The 19,421-nt window shown below is 46.4% G+C and overlaps 1 protein-coding gene across 1 annotated transcript in view; it reads right to left on the bottom strand.

The window, feature by feature from the left end:
- Positions 1-10,592, bottom strand: part of LOC135369417 (nose resistant to fluoxetine protein 6-like) — a 33,818-nt gene extending 23,226 nt beyond the window's left edge. The window contains exons 1-2 of the mRNA XM_064603009.1: positions 10,250-10,592; positions 611-831 (exon numbers count right to left, since the gene is read on the bottom strand). Coding sequence (XP_064459079.1) covers positions 611-831; positions 10,250-10,592 — 564 coding nt within the window. The remainder of the gene's footprint in view (positions 1-610; positions 832-10,249) is intronic.
- Positions 10,593-19,421: the final 8,829 nt, after the last annotated feature.

Here is a 19,421-nt window from a genome sequence, read left to right as displayed (position 1 = left end):
TCGCATCTTTGAACGCGCGGCCGATAACAAGGTCGTCGGGGCAGTACCGCTTGCGGTGCTGTTCCGGGAAGGTCTTTTCTTGATGTTTCGCATCTTCTGTTTCTAATGCATTACGTCATGAAGAAGACAGGTTGTGCCTCTTCCATATCCATCGTGTGGAGCGCGTCCATCACCTACAACTCCGCTTTGCACCCAAACCGCTACTGGCAGAACACCTTACTTGCAGTCAGCCCTGCGTGAACCGTTTGTCTCAAACAAGGTTAAGATCATTTGTTCTGGTTGGTGGCAGATATTAAAAGCGATAAAACCCCAGTGCTGGGACTAAAAAAAAAAGGGAAAACGGACGATACGATGAACGACAGACAACAAGTTTTTTTTTTTTTAAATAAATCGTTTGGTTGGCAGTTCAGCGCGGCTGTTGTGTCGTTCACCGTCTCGTCCATTCTCCCTTTTTTTTAGTTCTGGGATTTTACCACATTTAATACGTTTGTCCCACTTTTACGATCCTGAAGTGCACCATGCTACTGCGGTCTGTTTGTATCGATCCTCGCACACTCGAATGAGCCAATATGAAATAGCCTTTTTAACGAGTTTACCGACATTTACTTACACCTTCCTTCATGAAAAGGTCCGGGTATTTTTGCAGGATCTCATCATTGGGTACAGGCGGCAGATCCATCGCAAGTTCGGCCGTGCAGTATTGACCTCTGAAGGCCTCGTCGTTGCCAGACCGCGTGCGAACCCGGATGGCCAGGCATTCGTCGTACGCGCCAAAGTCAACCACAGTGCCTCGTAGCGTTCCGGAAGACGGACGTCCCATGGCGTCGAACACTGCAACACAAAGATGAGTTCCTAGCTGAAAGAAATGTCGCTGCTCAGTGCGGTGCGTAGAACTCTCATAATAACTATACAGGGTTAGTCTATAGCAAATGGTTACACATTTCGATCGCATTGTAAAAATAGAAGATGGCGTTTGTCCCTCCCCAAACTTTGTAAACTGATCGCCGTTTGTCTGAAGTCCTATGAGAATTTTTATGTAGGCGCTATGTTTATGTACAAGGAAAGTTTAAAATCAACCAAAGTCGAACCAAATGCATCTTCAACGGCATTACACCACCATTTTTTCTTGTGACGTCTTGACATTCACATCACTTCATATAAGTGGCGCTGCCTACAAACGACGTGACATGCCCATTCTGACGCTATGCATCTGTCCTGTTGTTCTATATGTTGGCGCGTGATGGCGCGTCTGTATGTTGCCGTGGTGGTGAAATGAAAATAAAGAGCACACAGGAGAAAATGGCGGCTGTTGTGTGAGATGGGCCATAGAAAGATGCGTTAGGGCGCGAGTTTGCTCGATTTTTAAATTTCCTTCTACTGAACCATAACGCTCACATAAAATCGGCTAAACCCCGTCTTCTATTTATATGAATCTAGCTAATAGGGGCATCTCAACAAGTGAGTCGCCATGGTATAGATACCGTAGGTCTAACATGTTACAAGCGGCCACGCAGCACAGACCATGGGGCGCTGACTTCTGAACGGGCGATATTGCCCGACTGCTTCCCAGTCGTGTGGGAAAGAAGGAAGTAGAGTGCAAGAGAACATAAAATCGTCCCTCGACGATCGTCCCCCTGATCATTTCCCGACTGACGGTCATGTGACCAAGAATATAGGGCCGCACCCCGATGCTGCTCCGATCACTTCCCGATAATCAGTCACATGACCGAGGCGCGGCAACGGATTTCTCTTACCCGACTGCAAGGCGCCAACTGTAGCAATCACGTAACACACAGCTTCGAACCTGGCCAAAGATGTGGCTCCAACAGTTGGTCGCGTTTGCAGGGTCAGAGTCCCGTCGCCGTCGTTGTGAGTAACCAATGTGTAGCCTGCCGGGCCACCGAAACTTTCGAGGAATTCCAACATTTTTGAAGTGGTTCATCGCTGTTCCTATATGGTGCTCCTCGCATTGATAAACGTCACACGTAGATGCTTTTCAACATGCATGACAGAGCTCTAGAAGGCTTCTTTCAAAACTTAGCATTGAATCATCACATGGTTTTGCTTGTAGTGAAACAAATCGGAAGGTTGAAAGATGAAAGTCCCTGAAAAGGTTAGCCAGCTGTAGGGATCGAACCCACATCTTCTGGATTACCGGATGTGGCTTCGATCCCTACAGCTGGCTAACCTTTTCAGTGACTTTCATCTTTCATCGTTGATTTCTTAGGCAAATTTGAGGCTTTGAAACTTTGAGGCTTTGTTGTGTCTGTCCCTTCTATGTGTTCCAGCCTCTGAACATCAGTTTCTCTCTTGTTCAAATCGGAAGGTGAGGGCTGGGTTCCACGAACGCCTTTTTTCTATTCTTTTTTTTTAGCATAGTTTCTCGAAACGAGGACGGTGTTTCGACGCTGCAACCCACAGTCCAGGCTCGATCTTGAGCACTGACCTGCTGTACTTTGCTTTGAGTGTCGCCACAGCGGAGAAGCCAAGCTCGCATAAATACGTTGTCGCAAACTGAAGCAATATTTTCGTTGCTTTTGTCGTCAGTAACGTGTATTCCGTGGCCAAACCTGCCAAAAATTCCGGAAGTGGTTATCGCGGAAACTGCAACCTCCAACTTGAATCTGAACTCAGGTCCATGGAATACTTTTCCTCTGCTGTACTAAAGCCCTCGGGAAGAGAAATGGTGCAAAAGGGATCCCTGATTCAGTCATGTCTCTTGACCTGGCTGTGCGGTTGGTACTTCTCAAATTGAAGCTTGAGAGCCGAGATATGTCATTTAATATAACCGAGGACTTCGGAGAGTGATTGGCTATATGTGTACGTGCGAAGGAGTGAGAGGAGGCATTAAGCAGGCCTTCTGTATCTACGAGATGTTGGGAGGCCCGAAAAGGCACGACGTTGAGCGGTTGCGCTCACGTGACTTCAGAAAGCTATGACGTTTTTCACATCTTCCGCTGGAATATTCTGGGGAATGTCGCTCGTGTGAATACACGGATGAAGTATGTTATCCAATCACCATATAGCGAAGCCTGAGCCTAGGTAAGAAACACAGAGGGGACAAGAACACAACAGTGCCCTCAGTGTTTTTCTCCCACGCTCAGGCTTTTGCACTATATGGAGTTCATCCACCAGCTTGTCTGTATCTGCGCCATTTTATGTATTAGCCAATCAGCGCGGACAATTTCAGAGACACGCTTTTTGTGGCTACCAGTAGCTCCCCATGCGGCTGGTGGCGACTTGTCTCCATAGATACGGCCGCTGAAAGCACAGTTGTGATTGGTGGACTCTTAATTGTTACGTCACATCGTTTAAACGCTCACGCTTTGTTTCTAGGTAGTGTTGGGTGAGGAGACCGAAAGAAAGACAGATCTCGTAGGAGCAATGTTGCCGGAAAGGTGGCACCATCTGGCACACCATGACGTCATACTTCTCAAGACTAGAAATTAATGTTATGATAATTCCGCGTCACATAGAGGAACAACGTTTTGGTTAAATACAATTGGGTGGATGACATAAATTCGATACGATTCGGAAGACACGTGATGTAGTCAGTAGTGACACCTTGAGAGCTTTGTTCTGTGTACAGCGCAGTGTGATAGGTAAACGAACTAATTGCGGGACATCCCCGTGCGTTTTCCGGCAGACCTTGCACACGAATGTCGGCACAATTCCCCTTGAAGTCTGCCTACGACGCATATTAACCTCACTGTGTTAAAAGTGTGCGGTTGTCCATTAAACTTTAGCTGTGTTTGAGACTTTGTGTTGTGTCGTCTGTTTTTCGTCTTTTTCCCAGTCTCGGGTTTTCGTCATGGATCTCACTGCCTCCCCCTCCTTCCTGCTGTCCTCTCTCCATCTGTCCACTTCTGTACGCCGTGGCAGTAAATGTCTCCATTCCACGTCTAACCAATCTAACTCGACCAATACCTCCGGCAGCCAACGGTGCTGTTGCAACACGTTGGATACTGTCCCCTGACTCCCCGTCGCAAATTCTTAAAAAATGCGAAGTAGTTGTAGCCCGCTGTAGCCTAACTACTGTAGGTAATGGAAGACAGTCTCTTCCTGAAAGCTCGTAATACATTTCTAAATTTTTGGATGCTTCCTACGTCTTCCATTCTCAAGCATACAGCATACCTTTGTAACTTCGACATTCTTCATTGTTTTCTTCGTCTACTTAGTTAACTGCTCTCTTAAAAGTGAACTTCACCACATAGCACGCTCTTAGCCAACCGTCATCCCGAATGACAACGTTCTCGCCCCTGATTTGTTGACAACGGGAGGCGGAGCCTATTTTGACCATTATGCACGGCACAGAATACGCTCCGCTTCCCGTTTTCAACAAATCAGGGGCGAGAACGCTGTCATTCGGGATGATGGTTGGCTACACTCTTAAAAATGAACTTCACCGCATAGCAAGCTCCTAGCCAACCATCGTCTTGAATGATATCGTTATTTGCCCCGATTTGTTGAAAACGGGAGGCGTGCGCCTTTTTTGTGACACTTATGCGGTTCATAATTGTCACAAAAAAGGCGTAAGCCTCCCGTTTTCAACAAATCAGGGCAAATAACGATATCATTCGAGACGATGGTTGGCTAGGAGCGTGCTATGCGGTGAAGTTCATTTCTAAGAGTGTAGGAGCGCGCTATGTGGGGAAGTTCATTTTTAAGAGTGCACAAAAGCAAAAAAAAGTTTTCCTAGTACTTATACCTACCAATTTTGCGACTAGTGTCTAACCACTTTTAACTTCCATGCAGTAGTTTAACTACAAGTAGTTAGCTACTACAGATCCCTGGTGGACACGGCGTTCTGTCGCATGTGGAACTTCCTGGTAAACAACGGGAATTAGCCGAGGCAAGCTACATTGAAGGACAAACACGAACTCGTAAGCCACCAAGCGCACAAGAATCGATGAAACCAATCATCAGCAACCGTCACCACTTTTTTCCTAGGGAACTTCCTGGTTCATACTGAACACTGGTAAATGCTGGGTTCAGACCCTTACACCGGCTGCGTCTCATGCAGTTATCTTCTATACTTTGCAGACGGATGTCTCCGCCTGGTTCCTCCTTATTCCAGCCCACGACGTATACAAAGCACCCTTGTCTTCCACTACTTCCCCTGCTGCACCTCGCTCATGCGCACAGTTGCCTCGCGGTGGTAACGCGTATTAAGAAAAAACTAATAATAAAAAAATCGTCGCGGAAAATTAAGCGCAGTGAGTGAAAGAGGGTCACTTGCATATTCAGCGGCCACAGAGGATGGATTCGTTTCAACATTTCCTGTTCAAAGGTAAGAAGATTTGTCTAGACACTTTTTCTCTGTGTTTTTAATGTCCTAAAAAATAGTCTCGTCGAAATGTGTCTAGACTGGACGGAGTGACATTTTACGTGGCGTTCAGAAAAACTGATTTCCTGCGAATAGAGTGAGAAATATATTGATCTAATGCAACTCTTAGAACATCTGCAATATAAACGTCCTTGCTTGTTGTTGCGTGCGAGCACATTTTTCATCGGTTCTCACGGACGTGGAACATATGTTTCACAAGACCCAGTATTTTTTATGTTTTATTAATCTACTTATGCTTGATATCTGGACGCAACGAATGCATTCGTTGCGTCCAGAAAAAAAAAAAATGAAAAAAAGAAGCGTTACGAATCCAGCATGTAGTATCCATTCACTTGCGCCGAGTTCGGTGTCCCTGAAAACCTTCGTCAGCGCACCCGTCAACCTTCGCATATCCGAAGAGATCCTATCACACAAAATATGATTTATTCCACTAATTTTTGCATTAGTTGGGTGCTCATGGTTATAGGAGTTGGCTTATAATTGTGTCTCTATTACCATCTGCCGTAGCTGGACCAGTTGCCAAGTGTTTGGAGGCACGGCCTCATACAGCATGATCTTCTCAGTACAGGTTGGGACAAAAGTTTACGGAACACGCGAGCGGCGTACTTTTTCTTCGGTGCGACACCCTAGCGGCTGCAGAAAGCGGGTGAGTTCACTGTTTCGGAGGGGTGGAAGGGTACGCTGTTAGCGACACACAGCGGTAGCTTCCACTTCCCAAACAACCAGGCGATACCAGAACTACCGCTGTGTCTCTGGCATCGCACGCTTGCACCCCTCCGAAGCAGTGAACTCACCCGCTTCCGCCAGCCGCTAGGGTGTCGTACCGACGAAAAAATACGCCGCTCGCGTGTTCCGTAAACTTTTGTCCCAACCTGTACGCGTATGGTTTCTGTGTCGTTGACAGGGAAACGAAGGGTTGCAACAAAGGATTGCGGGTGCACATCAGGCCCAGGAGATCATCAACTTGGTGGCAGGCTAGAAGTTGCTTAGTCACGCTGTCTTCCGCAAGGGCTTTCATGGTGTCTGCTGAGATTTGGGTGCGCTGTAAAGAACGCTCACACACAGGCACACACACGAACGACGCACGCAAAGTGGGATCGTACGAGTTATAAATTAACCTTTAACCGAACGAACGCCAAGTGGTGTGCCCTATATGTGATGTTTCCAGTGGTTTTGGTATAGCTCACCGTAGTTTTGGGACGTGTGTACACCTTTCTCTTCTTTCTTTGTTTCTTTTTTTTTTAGCACGAAAGAGCAGAAAAAAAAGGAAAAAGAAAACGGAAAAACTCACGAGGTGGAATATCGCCGCGTCTTATATTGAGCATTCGATCCGTGCCGAAATATCAGATAGCAGACGACACCATCGCCTTGTCGTCTGCTACGGAATCTCTTGTTGCTGAGCCGCAGTATAATCCCAGTGGTTAGTGGAGACCTTTCCTTTCTTTTTCTTAATAAACATATCCCCCCCCCCCCCCCCCCAGTGGTTAGAAGAGCTCGGAAAGGCATGACGTTGGGCGCACGCGCCCTCGTGAAATCAGAAAGCTATGACGTCATACGCATCTCCCGCTGGAGTATTCTGAATACACGTAGAAGGTACTATTCTATTCGGAATGAAACTTTCGCGGCAGCGTTTGTATACAACACTTAAGAATAAAAGTTCCGTTTACTTTATTTGGTTGCTGGTTGGTGAATGGCCTATCGAGAACAGCTGTTGTACACTCTAAAAACAGAACTTCACCGCATGGCACCAATGATAGGGTTATCGCTTCTGATGATTCGAAGAGAGAGAAGGGGGTACGCCTTTTTGTGTCAGTTATAATATATCCAAATTGAGACAAAAAGGCGTACGCCCCCCTCTCTGTTCGAATCAGAAGCGATAACCCTATCAATGGTTGGCGCACAGCGTGCTATGCGGTGAAGTTCTGTTTTTACAGTGTGTATGGGATCCTAATTCACTGGCAAACATTCTCCAAGAAGTCAATGCTAAACCGTTTTTGTACTGCAGAATAACGAGTTGAATTCAGTGTTGATGCGTATGCCATATCCTGCCTTTGTAATGCTCGTGCCCTGGGGGGTAAAACAACAACAACACCTTTATACGTGCCCTTCTGCACCTCTTCCGGTTTGTTGCCAAAACGACATCCGGTTTCGCAGCAAACACGGTCCGCGCCAACCGCATTGGCGACTGATACTGTTATCGCTTTTGATTTGAGGAGAGAGAGGACCGTATACGCCTTCTTATGGCAATTCAAATTGCCACAAAAAGGCGTACGCCTCCCATTTTCAACAAATCAGGAAAGCGAAAGCTATCATTCTGCATGCTGGCTGGTTCCGAGCGTCCTTAGTCGCGGAAGAACCGGAAGTCTTCGTGGCACCGAAAGTTGTGACGCGGCCTTGTTTATGTTTACCCAAGAATGTCATGTATTGCGAGATGATGGAAAGGGAGTTCCATCGCCAGGGGCGATACTGTAGCCCATTGTTAGTGGTGATGCGGGGAATGAAATAATGAGCCCCTTCACAATAAGGATCGAAGTTCTATGGTATCCAGAAAGGTGAAGAGAGCTTTGAGGGCAGAGCGTTGGTGGGCTGGATGTGGCCAGGGACCAAGCAATTTTGTGTGAGAGGGGGGCGAGAGTTAAGCTGGTTAAGGGATCCGCAGAGTACGGTACGGGAAGGTTGGCAGTGTGAGTAGCGGGTAACGAAAACAACAACAAGAAGAACAACAACAACAACAAAAAACAAAACATATGAACTCCAGGTTCACACTATAAAAAAGAAAGAAAGAAACGAACTTCCTCGTAGCATGCTCCCAGGCAACAATCATCTTGAATCACATCGTTCTCGCCCCTGATTTGTTCACAAAGGGACACGTACGCCTTCTTTGTACCGCTTATTCACGCATAATTGGTACAAAAAAGGCGTACGCCTCCCGTTTTTGACAAATCAGGTCCGAGAACAATGTCATTGGGGATGCTGCGTGAAGTGAAGTTTGTTTTTAAGAGTGTACGTAATACTACAACATACGCTCTAAAACCGGAGCTTCACCGCATAGCACGCTCTGCGCCGACCATTGGCCCGACAGACAGGGTTGTCGCTTCTGATTCGAGGACAGCAGGGGGCGTACGCCATTTTGTGTCAATTTGGATATATAATTGACACGCCTCCTGTCTCTTCGAAGAAGCGATAACCCTATCGTTCGTGGCCATGTTTGGCGCAAAGCGTGCTATGCGGTGAAGTTCAGTTTTTAATGTCTAGGGTTTCTAAGGCATCCTCGTAAGCAGCCTGGGAACTCCATGTGTGCTGTTTATGTGCGTTGCGTGTGCGGCACGTGCCTCCATCCATCGGTAGCAGAGTTATGCGTGGTTCACACTACAACTTCTCTCCGTTGCGGTTACGGTGCGGATCCAGTGCGGAGGCGGCTGTCGTACGACACGCTGTTCAGGCATATGCGTTCTTGATACGTCAAACGCTTGTGGTTGACCAATCACGTCTCCACTCCACCACGTCTCCATTCCACAGGCAGCCATGAACGGGCAACGTGATGTGGTCGGCGAAACTTTGAGGTGTATTGAAGCGTATCTGCGTCATACAGAGCGCGTAAACTGGCCACTTGTTCAAATGGCAGCAGCAGCGCTTCTGCTGAAAAGAAGGAAAAAACGTTGGAAAAGCACGCGACAGCACAACAGTGATGCGCTTGCGCGGAGCGCGTTCGCTCATTGGTCAGCTGCATCTCCGCAGGTAGCCCGTACCGCATGGAGTTCGGTGGAGCTCAACTCTTGCGGTGCGTGTGCTTTTCGGAGTGTCGTGCTTCGTTGTCATGACAACCGTGTCGCGCCGCATCCGTAACGCATGAAAATGCAACAGTGTGAACCAAGCATTAACTCATATACGGAATAGTTGCGTCATTGATTACTGGTAGGTGACTGCTAGTTGTAAGGCAGTGTTCTTTCTACGGTGACAGCTTTAACGGTTGTGGTGAGGGAAGAAGATGATGAGGCAGAAGTTACTGGCAACATTCCCAACGATGCTACAGCGGAAGATGCGAAAAACGTCATAGCTTTCTGCTGTCACGTGATCGCGAATGCTCAACGTCGTTCCTTCGCTAGACTGCTTACCGTATGGAGTATATCCTGCGACACAGCCACAAGACATTCCGTAGCAGACGGCAGGAAAAGACGCTGACGGTGTCGTCTGCCAAGTGTAGTCTGCTAAATGCGCAGTACGCCACTCCCGATATTCCGGCACCGTGTGAATACTCAACGAGGCACGTCACGGAACTTCGGCTCCGTGAGAGCAGTGTTCTCGCTTTTTCTTCCACTGAAATATTACGTGAGGATGTCGCTCGTGTGAATACACGGTTACAATGACAGAAGAAGAAGGTTGCAGCGAGCGGGCATTCCCTATGGCGGGCTACATTCCCTGCCGGGGGGGGGGGGGGGGGGGGGGGCTATTGGCAGAAACAAAATAAAAAAAGAGGAAAGGTAAAAGGGAACGTTCCCTGTCAAGAAACATGTTTTCGTTTCGCAGTAGTGAATATGCCTTTCGGTATATTACTGGGCACACTTTTTCGGACGCCCGTTGGAATTAGTTGCAAAATTTCTGACACTAAGTACATTTTTCAAGCAACTGATTTCACTAAGCTTTGACTTTGTACTCTGGCAACAGTGACGTCAGAGCATGACTTTCTGACGCTGTCCGCTGGTTTTTCGTCACATGGAACTGGTGCCGGCGAACAACTGGCAGCGGAATGCGCGTGGCAGTCTACCGCGCGAAGTTCAGTGCAAAAAAAAAAAAAAAAAAAAAAAGAAAACTCGCTCCATGGAAGAATTCGCTCTCCTCTCAGCCCTTGAGGATGTCGGACGACGCTTTTGCGGTGAACGTGAGAACAGACGATACACTTACGCTTATAGGCCCAGCTCTCCATGTTCTTCAATCCAAAGACGGTTCGAAAGACACTAGCCATACAGGACGGCGACACATCCGTTTCTCCCGATCCTTGCACCAAATACACCACCGCCTGCTTGAGGATGCTGTTCATGACGTACTGAAAATGCCCTTCGAATTCCCGGTGGGCTTCGAGGAGCATCTCCTCCGTGACATTGCCTCCGTTGAGCGTCGCATTGGTGACGTAATCCAGGACGCTGTTCTCATCGTCGCTCTCGGAGTCGACGTCGACCAAAGTCGTTGACCCCGCTCTGCCGTACGTCAGGGCTAGGACTAGCAGGAGTCCGGTGAACGCGTACATGGCCCGGACGAAGCTTAGATCATAGCTGCTGACGTCGACTGGATCTTTTCGTGGCGGAAACAAGTGGACCTTTTCCTGCTTTAAGCGCCTTTCTTGTTCAGTGGGTCACGTTCTATTTCCGGACATAGTAGAAAGACGAGAGGAGGCGATGTTGTGTAAGAGAAGAACGAGAGGTTGGTCGGACTGGTTTCATCTTATGCTGACAGTCAAATTGGATGACCGTTATGCTTATCTATAGCGAGGATGAATTTCCCGAGCGTCACCGTAACTTACTTTTAAAAGTAACTAAGTTACATCACTCTTTAAAAAAAAAGGGTGTACTTTAACTCCTTTGCTTGCCACATATATAACACCCTTTTGGAGAGTACAATTACGCTCAAAAGGGACGTGTCTCCTCACTCCCTCAAGGGAGTAGCATAACACCTTCTCCCTGCCGGGGAGTAACATTACTCTCCAGTAGGGAGAAAGGTGTTATGCTATACTCCCTTAAGGGAATGAGGAGACACCCTTTTGAGCGTAATTGTACTCTCCAAAAGGGTGTTATATATGTGGCAAAAAAAAGGAGTTAAAGTACACCCTTTTTTTTAAGAGTGCAGTTATCGGAAGCATGTGAAGATAAGTAAGCCATAGATAAAGTTCAGACTTTTTTAACTCCGTGTTAGCGCCGCGAAGCAACTGTGGCTATGAGCGGCCTACAGACGTGGACAGATGGAGAGAGGACAGCAGGAAGGAGTGGGGTGATTAGTATATGCGTCCTGGGCCTACTTCAAGGGGAACTGTGCCGACATTCGTCTGGAAGATTTGTTGGAAAACCCATGTTTGTAACTGTAGTTCGTTACAGAAACAGTCTGTAAGATAAATTAGCTCGTACTTATGCTACACGGCCCCGCAAAGTAAAATATTATCGTATAATGTCATTCGGGTTTGGAACGACATTATTTACGATTTACGAAGCTCGTTTCCGCGCGTCCTTTTCAAATTACATTAAACGCAATGATGTCGGTGCAACTCACTCACTATGTAAAATGTAAGTTATTGCAGTTTGAAAAGAAAAAAAGAGACAAAAACCCAGTTAAACGGGTGTTGACTTCTATGCGAAGCAGTTGTAATAATATTCGAATAACGTGGTCAATTAGCGTATTTGCCAACTGGCGTCCAAGTTCTTTTGCTTTCGACGATGACAACTCTGTAACTGTTTGTAACTACAATTTGTAAACCAATTAGTTTTGCAACTAAAATTTGTAAATTTGCTTCGACAAAAAAGATACCTGTGTAAGCTCGAATTTATGGAACCGTACAAAGTGGCTTTATGCAAGCTAAGATAGTTACTCTGCGAGACAATGGGAGCGACAGTAAACATTTCATGGCCGAATGAGTTGTGGCGAACTCATTAAGCGGGAAATGCCATTAAAACTGTCCGTGTGGTCGCACACGAATGACGTTAAACTTATCGCATCAAACATTTTTGTGCCTGCGTGGAACGGGTGTTACAGTTGGCTTGCAGTCGCTGTTCGTGAAGTGAGAGCCGAGTAAATGCGAGTCAAAAAAAAAAACTTTCAGCACTTGCATTGTCGTCAGATTTTAGACTGCACGCTCCGGCGGGCAACATGACTACTATGCAGGGGCCGGGGATCGTGCGTCCTGGGCCTACTTCACAGGGAACTGTGTCGACGAGTGTCCGAGGAAAACCCAGGGAAAACACCCAGACAGCATAGCCGGTGCCCGGATTCGAACCCGGGTCACCTCCCAACCTCGGCGTGTGGCATGCCATCCGGGGTAGTGGTGGTCGCACGTAGACGTGCAAACTCAGGACGTCAGCCAATCGCCGCAGACGATTTCAAACACGGGCTTCCTGTGGCTACTGGTGGCTGCCCGTGCGGCTCGTCTCCATAAGCTACGGCCGTCGAAAGCAAGGGCGTGATTGGCGGATTCTTAATTGTTACGTCACGTCGTCTTTTAGCGCAGGCTTTGTTTCCAGGCGCTGTTGGTGCAGAGAGAACTTGTATTGGTGTCCCCCAAAACGACCTCCCGCCATGATTGGACAAATGATTTGAGGAGACCAATGAGAGCCCGCCCCCGCTTTGTCGGCCTTCTGGAGAAGGAGAGACAGAGCGTAAATTTTTTTTTCTTTTTTCTATCGATCATTATTCACGAACGACGTAACGAATCCCGTTCGTTTTGTATTGCTTCCTTTTGTATTACGTTTCGTATTGTAGAGTATGGTATGGCCTATGACTATGGCCTCTGACCTATGGCCTATATGACAATAGAGGGTATGGTATACTGTATTTTGTATTGCGTTCCTTTTGTATTTAGGTAAAGGCATTTTTCATTCGTCGAGGAGATATTTTTTCCAGTGTAGGATTCCTCTAGAAAAAAAACAAAAATCTAAATTATCCGTTGTCCTTACCCTGTGGCATGTCCAGGGTGTCGCCACACATGGGCTGGCTCGCCTTAAGTGCCAATCTAATTGCAATGCCGAAGATGTGGAATTGCGGTGCTTCCATTTAGTCACCACACGCATTTATTCGTAAACTTTTAACGAACCAATGTATTATTTGATTTCCTTGCAGGAAGCAGGTGCTTCGCTCACTTCTGCTTGGGCCATTGCTTTACTTTTCTTCCTCGTGTACTTTCTTTTCTCGTTAGCTGCAATGGCGGTTGCTGCAGGAAGGGCGGCTGACTTCCGGATAGTTCCGGTGAATGCAGAGACGAGACGGAAAGGTAAACAGGTGTCGGTTGTTTATGTAGGTCGGTATTCATGCATATGCGAGCAGAAGACGTCCACACAGAACAAGAAGTTGCAAATGTATTACATCAATGTTGCCGGAACGTTGTGCTGCAAAAATGTTTGCCCAAATTCAACGCTTTAACGATGCTTTTTTTTTTCTTCAATGTTCATGCTATTTTCAACGACGGCGTAAAGCTTACATGGCGATGATGTTACTCAAGCAATGTTGGATATCCTGCATTGAGGTAATGTTGTAATGTTGATGCAATGTTTTACAAGCAGTGTGAATGCAATATTGCGATTACATTTCTTCCAAAACGCTTAATCAGCAACGAAAGTTCAGTTCACCAGTTACGGGAACTGTGTCAGCAAAGCTTCCCTCACCTTGTCTCCCGCTTTGAAGAGCTTGTTAGCTTACCCCCCACTCTCCCACCTAGTGTCTATTTAAACGTTGTTTTGCAATAAACCTGTCAGCTGAGTTTGAGACCGTGTTTGTGTGTGTCTGTTTTCGTCCCTACCTCGTCTCGAGTTTTCAAGTCATGGAAAGTTCAGTGTTGGTGCAATGCTTTGTTTCAACGTTTCTGCTGTGATTCAAAAGATGCGTAGAGCTAACTGTGTGATTGTGTTGCGGAAGCAATGTTGCGTATGCTACACTGACTTAATGTTGCAGTTATGAGCGCATTGCTCATGTAGTCTTCTGGTGAATGTAATGCTGCAACAACGTTGCTCACAAAACACTGCATCATCAACCTAATCTCAAGTATCATCGCATATGGTAGAAGTGCAAGGGTGCAGGCGAGCTGGTGCATTGTAAAAACGACAATAAGATCATGAGGCACGGAACAGAAAAAAAAAAAAGAACATGTCGTGTAGTTATTTTTCTGTTCCTTGTCTCAGGTTTTATCGTCATTTTTATCCTCGCATAGACGTGTAGAGGGTCAAAATCTCCTCGTCATTATCGCGATCATACCAAGGCATCCATAACTTAAAAACCCGAGACTAGGGGACAAAAAAACGACAAAACAGACGTATTATCGTTTTTTTGTCCCCTGGTCTCGGGTTTTTAAGTTATGGAATCTATACCACCAGCTCGCTTGCTACCTCTCTATCCTCTCGATACCAAGGCACTTCGCCGCGAGAATTCTTCTCAGGAACAGCATTGCAAACGATACTGCCCCGACGACCTTTTTATCGGCCACACGTTGAAAAACATGGCCCACCCGGGGACGGACCGCGTAATCGAGGGACCCTTCCCCCAAAACGGAAAACGTGTGTACAGGCGTCAAAACGGAAGGCCTATACCACAGGTGCCTGCTTCCTGTAGCGTCTCAAACAGACTCGAAGCACATTCTGAATACCAATTCTCGCCCAGCGACTATGGCTGTTCAGAGATTGCTCTACGTGTCGGTTTCGCCGTGCAACAGTCCATGACGCTGGAAAGCCGCAAGTGGGAGAACGACACGAGGACGAGTACATCTCATAGGTTAACACGGAAGATGCCATTGATCACCCGATAGAGAATGTCAGAGGTCATTTGTTGCAGTAATTAATTGGTTTCGGTTTACGTATTTTTGTCGCGGCTGGTCGCGGCGAAGCGCAAAAGGACGTAATTCATTGGTGTAATTCATTGGTGTAAGGACGTAATTCATTGATGGATAAGGGAGTGAAAGAGCGTCTTTTTGCGCTTCGCCGAGACCAGCCGCGACAAAAATACGTAAAACCGAAACCAATTAATTACTGCAACAAATGACCCGCTTCGGTGGCAGATTTTTCTCTGAAAGGTGTCCACTGAAGGTCCCAAAAGGGGTAGTACCCATTTTAATACCGACAGCGCCCTGCTTTAGAAGTTACGCGTTTTTACGAAACTCATTTGCATTTTTATTTAAATAATGAGCGCCTCCCGCTCATTCACGCGGTGCGCATCTTGTAGGCGGTATTGGACAGATACTTGTAAAAAAGAAAGTTATTCGATTGGTGCACCGGTTCGCGAATTATTTAGCCCGGGGATTTAACTGAAACACCCTGTATATAAAAAATATGGAGTTAAAATCTAAAGAAAAGTTTTCAAGAAGCAAGATCGCTCTGCGCAGTCATCAAGTGTGTATCGCGAGATAGACATTTGCAGAGCAACAAATACTGATATACCGGTGGCGACTTGAGAAACTGTGGAGTAGCTTTCGTCTGGTACGCAACCCTAAGGGTGAGGACATCTACACTCTTAAAAATGAACTTCACCGCATAGCACGCTCCTAGCCAACCATAATCTCGAATGATATCGTTATCTGCCCTGATTTGTTGAAAACGGTAGGCGTACGCCTTTTTTGTGACAATTATGAACAGCATAAGTGTCACAAAAAAGGCGTACGCCTCCCGTTTTCAACAAATCAGGGCATATAACGATATCATTGGAGATTATGGTTGGCTAGGAGCGTGCTATGCGGTGAAGTTCATTTTTAAGAGTGTAGATTCAACATTCCAGCAATACAGATATTATACAGCCATAAACTAACCATGTGGATTCAGATAGTACTGTACTGATGTCTGTGTTTCTTAATTAAATATCCGCTTAACTCAGCTGATACCGTCTCAAGAAAAAAAAATAATGATGTGATACAGCACGTTGCGGAAGTTAAGGTATAAAAAACCATAAAGGTATAAAGAAACAGAAGGTATAGCAGCCTCATATATACCGTGAAAGGCATAGCCTCGTGATCTATATTCTTGGCACCGGATATAAACGCGTAGTGATGAGGTATAAATATGGTACGTTAGCCCTCCTTTATACCTCTTTCATACCCTTGAGAAGGGTTGGAGGTATAAATAGGAAATTTGTACCTCTTCTATACCCTCCAAAGGTATATATCTGAAGCAGAAGGTATAAAAGAGGTATAAGAGCACATTATTATACCGTATTTATACCTTTTTTTTCTGACAGTGAACAGTACACATATTACCACGTCGTCGTCTTCCTCGTCTTCAAAACTATGCCCAACTCCGATTCGAAGGAGCTAATCCTGCATTTATATGATCCATGTGTTTGCCTTGGTATATGTCCTCCATGCTTGGTATTAGACCTTGTATCGCCAACTGTAGGATGGTATGTCACCTGTTCGATAGTTACAATAATAACTGCAAGCAAACGAGCAGCTTCAGTGTGGCCACGACTACATACCAGTGCCAGCTATCCAAGTTTACCGGTGTGTTCGAACCTTAGCAATGAAACTGTTCGCCCCTCCCATCCCTTATGACGATGACGCTTTAGTTTTGAGAACTCAACTTGTAACTGATGTAACTTATAAATGAACTGGTATATATATATATATATATATATATATATATATATATATATATTCATATTATACTTCACTGGCTTTGCACTGGGCTTTCAGTGAGTGAGTTGTCTCACCCTGACGGGAGGAATCACGTGTTACGTGACCTTCTGACGCCATCCACTCAAACGTTGCCTGCCTGCGTCCTGTTGATGAGGCCCAACAAGGCCGAAACAGCTGTCCAGGACTGGCAATGCGACGTTTGAGTTACAAACATATATATATATAGACAGAAAGCAGTAGATGGCCACAGTTTTTGCGCGCTTTTGTCCGGCTTCAACTCTTCGAGGGTGAGATTTTGAGATTTTTGTGGGCCATTATCCGGGACGCCCTCGACGATGACCTGCTGGATTTCGCCAGTAGTTCGGTAAATCATAGCTGGGCTCTGAAACGCACACATTCCTTGAAGAAGACTTCGTTCATGTTCGCGATCACCATGGTATAGAACGTACAGTCTGGGTCCAGACGTAGAGGGCTTCAGGTATATGATGTGAACTAACACGATTTCTGCTGCAGACGACAGCTGCACGACATGGCGACACATTTTTCGCTGATTCGCCGTGACTGTTGTCGGTGGAAAACTTCTCCTGACCCTTCCGGACAACACCCCATGCCTTTTTTCTCACAAACTGCATTTCGCACGGCACCCTTTATGCATGTCGACTATTCCTGAGCATTAGTCGTAACCTCTTGCTCCAAGAAGTCAACACGGATGTCACCCCGCATGCCTCAGAAGACAGTTCACATGGGCTTCCCAGTAGACGGCTGCAACTTGCTGTTATTTGGCGGTGGTGTAGCCGTTTGTCCACATTCATGTGCTGCGTCTTTTTGTCGCTGGGGTTAAATGATGCATCCAGCTCATGATTGGCTGCAAAATGCGGCCCCTCCGTCCCCGGAATGAGACTGGCACGGCGGCTGCTCAGAGACTGTCATACGCATTCCCTTCAGGTCGCATGTTTGGTGTCGGGGAAACCCGTCTCGCTCAGACTTTACGGAACGGCATGTGCTTGTGTCTCCACACTGCCGACGCTGATACTACGCGGATACTACGCTGTCTGGGCTGCAATGTCCGGAACTGTTGACCGCCGGTTGTCAATGATGGCTTGCTTATAGTGGGACTCCGCAAACAAAATCACCACAAAGATTGTGCCTAGCAGTTACCGTTGCGGTGTCAGGAACATACATACGAAATATCGCGCTCCCAAAGTGAGCAGATATTATTAGAACGAATTATTAACGAAGTGAGCGCTTCGCCTTTGTGATGCAAGAGGGCGCTGAAAGCATCACTGCTGGCGTTATCCGGCATGGAAGAATGCAAGCATTGTAGCAGACGACAATGCTCGGTGACGTCACAGTATCTTCCTCCGGGCGGACCGCTGTGCGCTTTGCATTTTGGTTTCGGTTTGGTATTGTCATCATTTACGAATTAGTTACTCGCACAAAATGAATGTGAATGTTGTATTCGGTATGAAGGGAGCGGTCCGTGTTCGGAGTGATGCTCACCTATGTTTTTTTTTTGTTTTTTTCGAATCCTTGCGATGTCTTCCTTTAAGCAACCTCACTCCTCCAAATCGTTCAAAGCCACCTCATAACAGCCATACCCTTGACTCTGCGCACAACGAACCCGACCAGGCGCGACACGTTTACCAGCATCCAACGCATCTTTTCCAAAGTAACCCTGCGGTGCTCGCATTTTGAACACCAAGGTGCCATCATCTTGGTTGTCGCACATTTTAGGTTAGCCGGTGTCTCAACCGGAAGGCACGGCTTCTCGCCCAGTTATTCAACAAGAAAGTTCCAGTTACAAGCAACGAAAAGTGAAAAGAATTAGAAAGGAAAGGATTCCGCTAGGCCTAACAACAGAGCAGCAATTCACTCAGAGAAAAATCTATACCTTTAGATGTATAGATCGCCTGCTCAATAACTTAGCCCTTCTTAGGTATTATTTTATACCCCGCTTACAGGTATAAAAAATAGTCCTCAACAAAGGGATATATGCCATACCTTTAGGGGTACAACTCTATACCCCTATGAGAGTCTGCACGGGTACCATGCATCATGGTATTAAATCACACCTAGGCATAGTCATTTTAAGAGGAGCGAACTAGAAAAATCACCTTTGGAGGGAAGAAAAGTTTTTGACATACACACACGTGCTACAAACCCACGCAAACGCATATGGTTGTGAAGTAGAAAGCAATTAAAGCTCGTGCACATTACTCCCCATATATATGCAGGGTGTTTCAGTTAAATCCCCGGGCTAAATAATTCGCGAACCGGTGCACCAATCGAATAACTTTCTTTTTTACAAGTATCTGTCCAATACCGCCTACAAGATGCGCACCATGTGAATGAGTGGGAGGCGCTCATTATTTAAATAAAAATGCAAATGAGTTTCGTAAAAAAGCGTAACTTCTAAAGCAGGGCGCTGTCGGTCTTAAAATGGGTACTACCCCTTTTGGGACCTTCAGTGGACACCTTTCAGAGAAAAATCTGCCACCGAAGCGGGTCATTTGTTGCAGTAATTAATTGGTTTCGGTTTACGTATTTTTGTCGTGGCTGGTCGCGGCGAAGCGCAAAAGGACGTAATTCATTGGTGTAAGGACGTAATTCATTGATGGATAAGGGAGTGAAAGAGCGTCTTTTTGCGCTTCGCCGCGACCAGCCGCGACAAAAATACGTAAACCGAAACCAATTAATTACTGCAACAAATGACCCGCTTCGGTGGCAGATTTTTCTCTGAAAGGTGTCCACTGAAGGTCCCAAAAG

The sequence above is a fragment of the Ornithodoros turicata genome, chromosome 9 (assembly GCF_037126465.1).
Source record: "Ornithodoros turicata isolate Travis chromosome 9, ASM3712646v1, whole genome shotgun sequence".
NCBI classification, from domain to species: domain Eukaryota; kingdom Metazoa; phylum Arthropoda; class Arachnida; order Ixodida; family Argasidae; genus Ornithodoros; species Ornithodoros turicata.
This window is presented reverse-complemented; position numbering and strand designations above follow the sequence as displayed.